Source organism: Teleopsis dalmanni, chromosome 2 (assembly GCF_002237135.1).
Source record: "Teleopsis dalmanni isolate 2A chromosome 2, ASM223713v2, whole genome shotgun sequence".
In the NCBI taxonomy this organism is placed as follows: Eukaryota; Metazoa; Arthropoda; class Insecta; order Diptera; family Diopsidae; genus Teleopsis; species Teleopsis dalmanni.
In genome coordinates, this window is record NC_051847.1 from 181,494,400 (window position 1) to 181,499,737 (window position 5,338).

The 5,338-nt window shown below is 27.9% G+C and overlaps 1 protein-coding gene across 2 annotated transcripts; it reads right to left on the reverse strand.

The window, feature by feature from the left end:
* Window positions 1-2,857: 2,857 nt before the first annotated feature.
* On the reverse strand, window positions 2,858-4,631 carry LOC119682931 (glutamate receptor ionotropic, kainate 2-like). Of its 2 annotated transcripts, none has more exons than XM_038096504.1 (7): window positions 4,467-4,631; window positions 4,149-4,409; window positions 3,956-4,087; window positions 3,689-3,887; window positions 3,518-3,629; window positions 3,289-3,408; window positions 2,858-3,219 (listed from the first exon to the last, which is right to left on the reverse strand). In XM_038096504.1, the coding sequence occupies exons 1-7, from the start codon at window positions 4,619-4,621 to the stop codon at window positions 2,924-2,926; spliced, it is 1,275 nt and encodes a 424-aa protein (XP_037952432.1). In that variant the 5' UTR covers window positions 4,622-4,631; the 3' UTR covers window positions 2,858-2,923. The 2 variants fall into 2 exon arrangements, with proteins under 2 accessions (XP_037952432.1, XP_037952431.1); XM_038096503.1 differs by having other exon boundaries at window positions 3,277-3,408.
* Window positions 4,632-5,338: the final 707 nt, after the last annotated feature.

Sequence of the window (5,338 nt, forward strand, 5' to 3'; positions counted from 1 at the left end):
TAAATCGCAAATTGGATTTTATTGTAGCATAATAAATAAGTAGATTAGGTCACGACAGCGATCCCAGATATCTATTTAAGCCTATAATTCATAGCGTTCCCCAATAAAAAATTTGAAAACTATTCTATACCTTGGAATGCTTTTTAAGCAGGGGTCTTGTAACTAACTAGGTTCCTCTGTATATTAAGTTTTTAATGTGTTTAAAATAAATTAGTAAGTAAACAAAAAGACAGAGACACTTACAGATCATTTGACCCACTTTAATAACAATTAGTTAGATTTCTTAATAAAGATAGCTTCTGTCGAAGAGTACCATATCTGATTTGTGTTGAGGGAATATGCTGTGTTCCTAATGTCCGCTTTATAATTCATTTTAGAGTTAGACAATTGTATTAAATATGTGAAGTTTTGTTCTTCTGTAGACATATATGATTGTATAATAAAATTTCCCACTGAACAGCATTCCAAGCTTCGCCAAAGGTTGTAGGTGGTTTTGAAGTTTTCTTTATACACGGTTACTTAATGGGTCAATAGCCCTAAGAGGATCCTCTAAAGATCGCCAGTATAACCTAATTTCATCTATGATTATATAACTGTTGCTAAATATATTTATACTAACATATTAGTAAAGTTCAATCCTGAATTTAAAAAGAGATAATTACAATTCGGTGGAACTATACTACTTTTGAATAGGTATATCCTGAAATATTGCCTCTAATATTATTAATTAATATTTATATATATATGTATATTATTAATATTATTATTATTATTAATATTATTATTATTATTATTAATATTATTATTATTATTATTATTATTATTATTATTATTATTATTATTATATTATTATTATTATTATTATTATTATTATTATTATTATTATTATTATTATTATTATTATTATTATTATTATTAATATTATTATTATAATTAATTTTATTATTATTATTAATATTCTTATTAATATTATTATAATTACTTCATGGGTTCTTTGTATTTAATATGCGATATGTCGTAAGGACTAGTTACAATAAATAGAGGTTGAATTAGTTGACATAGAAATATGCAACTACAAAATAGCCAAATAGCGATTAGTTGTGCCGTAACATAAACAAATTCAATTCGACTGATATAATACAATATTTCAATGTATATAGTCATTTGAAAACACAAAAACAAGGGAAAATTTTGAAAAAGCTGTAGGAGGTAGCTGCTTTTGGAACCTCATAATAGAATCATATAGTTTGCTCTTAATTCTCCACTAGATATTTTTAGCTTTTTAGCAAAAGTAACTAGCAAGTGTTGACACTTTTTGGATCAGAAAGTAAAAGTTGATATTTAGATTAAGTTTTGTGGAATTTTCTAGAGTTTACAAGGTTGACAAGAAACAAGTTTTGGAATTATCTGTTTTAAAAAATTATATATGCAATTTTGTCGATTTTATATTTATAGATTTGGATCTACTACTTTTAATTACTATGTGTTGTGCAGAATATGCGGAAAATCTTATAAAAAATCGAAATGAAGCATAGTAAAATACAATGTCTACGACTTTACCTATACTTTTAATTTAGTTAGTATCATATTTAAGATATGGTACTCTTAAAGTACAATGCTTTATATGTAAAGATTTTTGAATAATATATTGGATACAAAGTGTACGCAAAAAGATTGATCATGTGAGACAGAGAAGTTATTGATTAAAATTTTTTATCTTCATAAGTGTATTTAATAGTTTAAGAATCAGTATATATATGACTATATGAGTTATATATCATATTTATTATATTGTATGATAAGCTTAATTTTAAAGAAAACCTTAGTGCACCATAAGATTGTTAAACATGACTGTGACAATTGTTTTCTAAAAAAAATAAATTATTTTTCACAGTGTATTTAATTGCAATACTTCTTAATCCCACTTTTATTATAGAAGAGTTATATTTAATACGTCGACACCGGTAGGTACGTGAAGTCTTCAAATATTTAAGGGCTGTATAGTGGGTATATGGAAGTTTGATAGTAAGAAATAGTTGAAAGTAAAATATAGTAAAATAGTAAAAGTAATAGTAAAAGTTTATTTATATTTCAAAAATAAAAACTAAACGTTTTTGTTACAAGTGTGATTTTTTTTTAATATTAAAAATTTTAGCATTACTATCGTTAATTACTAGTCTAATAACATAAAAAGAAAAATACTTAAGGTCTATAGATAACATAATAATTTAACAGTTGTAATAGTTAGCATTTATTACATTTTCTTATTCATATAGAAGTACATAAGTACGTAAATAAAATATTAGAATATATTTTTTTAAACATTGTATATGTGTATATATGTTCGCCCCAATACAGGTTAGTAATGATAATAAGTATATTGTATATTGAATGTACATTTTTAAGTAAAAAAGATTTTTTTTTAATACTTGTTTATTTTTTGCGCTATATCTATAGAAAAAATTTCGAGTACCTTCTGGAAATTATGTTCCCTTTGCTTATCAAAATTGGGTTATGTTTTGAATATATATGTTCTAATATATAATTTTTGTTATAGATAGATTTAAGAGATGTGTTTTTATAAAATGAAATAAAGTTATTGTTTGAGATATATTTCTATATATAATGTATTTAAAAAATCTATATATATAAAAAAAAATTCGTTTAATAAGCTAAAGGAGTACAAAAAAATGTCTGCCACCTGAAAAGTACCGTATTGTGAAATAAAATTTTACGGCTCTATATATTTTAGAGTCCATAAAATCTTTCGTTAATGAAACATCAAAAAAAAAGTACTAACTTTTGATTACTGGTTTTTGATTACATTCTTTAAAATTAAAAAAAAAAATAACAAAAATAAAATTCTTTAAATTTATTGTTTCGTTTTAATCGTAACCCATTTCGCTTGGGTTTACGATTTTTCTCATTCATGAAGTATTGCACTTAATCGCTCCTCCACTGCTACTTTTCTAGACTTCCACACAAATTCACATACGGCAATCACACAAGCTACACCCATACCGCCCATTAGTACTACGAATACTCCACCCACATTCGCTAAACCCAATTCATTTGCCGCTGATGATGATTTAGAAGTTTCCACACGGCAATTACCACCTCCGCGTTTTTCCTTCCACCATCTAGTTTTCAGTATGTGCAGTTTACCTTCTTCTTGCAATTTTAGAATAACACCGTTAATAGCCGTACGATAAGGCGAATCTATATTAAAAAAATATAAGTGTATTATAATAAATATTTGCACAAATAATTTATTACAGTTCAAATTACTTGGTGGAGTGGCTATGCCATAGCTCTTTGTGTCCAACATGCCACCCACTTGAGTGAGCTCACAATTACGTTCTGTCACGTATTCAATAGATGTTGACTCCATTAAGAAAGCGTAAGTGCCTGATTATAGTGAAAAAAAAAAAAAAAATTTTACATAAAAAGTAATGACAGATATCAACATATACTATCTATGTATGCTATATATACATATATATTTATATTAAAATACCTTTGCCTTTTACTACACGATCTACACCTTCACCATTACTCGAGGTAAATACGGAAGGTCTTGCGGAGTCCATAAATGACCACATTCGTTGATATGTTGAGATTTTAGAATCCTATTAAAAATGATTTCTATTGTAAATGATCTGTTTCATAATTGTTATATTTAACATACCCTAAAGAAAGCGGCTGTGCTGCCACCTTTAAGTGCTCCGTACTTTATACGTGTCTGCTTCGCTAAATCTTCAGCACTTTCGATTGGAGAATCCATACGTTCCACAGTCAGAAATGCTGCCAAGTTAGCAGTGTATGAAGAAATCATAATTAATGTGAAAAACCACCACATGCCAGCTACCATACGTGTAGATAAAGCTCTACGGAATTAAATAAATATATTAATTAATTAACTAAATCACTATGTTAGTACTGTAGTCACACTAACTTTGGTAAGAAATCGCAACCTTGTTGCATCAGTGATCCAATAGCAAACCACATACAATTCAGTAGAGTAAATTGACTTTCCACTTTTTCACCATGTGCATCCGCATATGCTGGCCACTCATATGGCGTAAATCTTTAATTTATAATCATATATATTTCGTCTAATTATATATATATTACAGCTGTTAAACTACCTTGCCAAAATAAAAAGTAAAACTGATACACCCAAGTACGCTGTAGCCATATAAATCCAAACATCTAAAGATAATGGTGATAGGAATGAAAAAAGATTTGGTGGTTGTTTCACTGGTTTTCTATATAAAATCGAAACTCCTAAATTCATAAAAGGCATAGTGAAGTCTACTGCCTGCTCTCGTTCAAATGTAATGGTTAAGTCCGCTATTGCAAGATCTGCTCTTTGTTCCAGTAGTTCGCGTATCATACCGTTCCATTCACTGTGTAGAGAAAAACAATGTAATAAATTTGGAATATTATTAGATATATTTACAGACCCTGTTTGTTTGTTGAAACTGCCATAGCTACCGTCTGGTACCAACTGAATTTTATAGTTGAAACCTAGAGCAAGCGATATTTCATGTATAAGATCAACAGCGTATCCCTCAAATTGATCATTTCCAGTTAGTGGTACTGAGGATTCTTTACGCATACAATAAGGATTACTCTGTAAGAAACAATTTTAAAAAATGTTAATTTATTGTTTTTGGAAAGATAGCTGTTTCTATCTATTAGTAGTTGTTTTTAAAAAATTAAAAAAAGTGCAATATAAATGAATTATTCTTTTCCAACCATTTATCAAAAAACTTGTACATTTTATCAGTATAATTTATTAGTATATAATTGGGTTAGACTATATTATTCTAGCTGGTTGTAAACCACATATGGACTTTATAGGTTCAAAGCAATACCAATTGCAGGAAAGCCTCTTTATAGATTTGTAGTACTTATCATTTGTAGTATGATGACGACGCTTTATGCAAATATAAGGATGCTTAAAGTTTCATTCCAGAGATGTACTCCAGAGATGTACAACACAGATCATAAACATAAGTGGTATCACAAAATCTCAATTTTTCAGTATTTATCTATTTATCGACCAATTTATTACAATGAATTTTAGTGTATTTCGGTGTCGATACTTGGAATACTTTTTCTTTAATACTCATATTAGTTTATTTAACTACATTATATATTTGAATCTATTTAGTACTAATTTTTTTTTTGTATATATATAGAAGTGTTTACTCTAAAAGTTATGATCACATTTTTGACAGCCTATTACTTACTTACTTACTTAGTTGGCCATTACAGACGTGTGTCGTCCTTGGCCGCGTCGAGTAGCCTCCGCCAGTCAGCCCGATTAGTT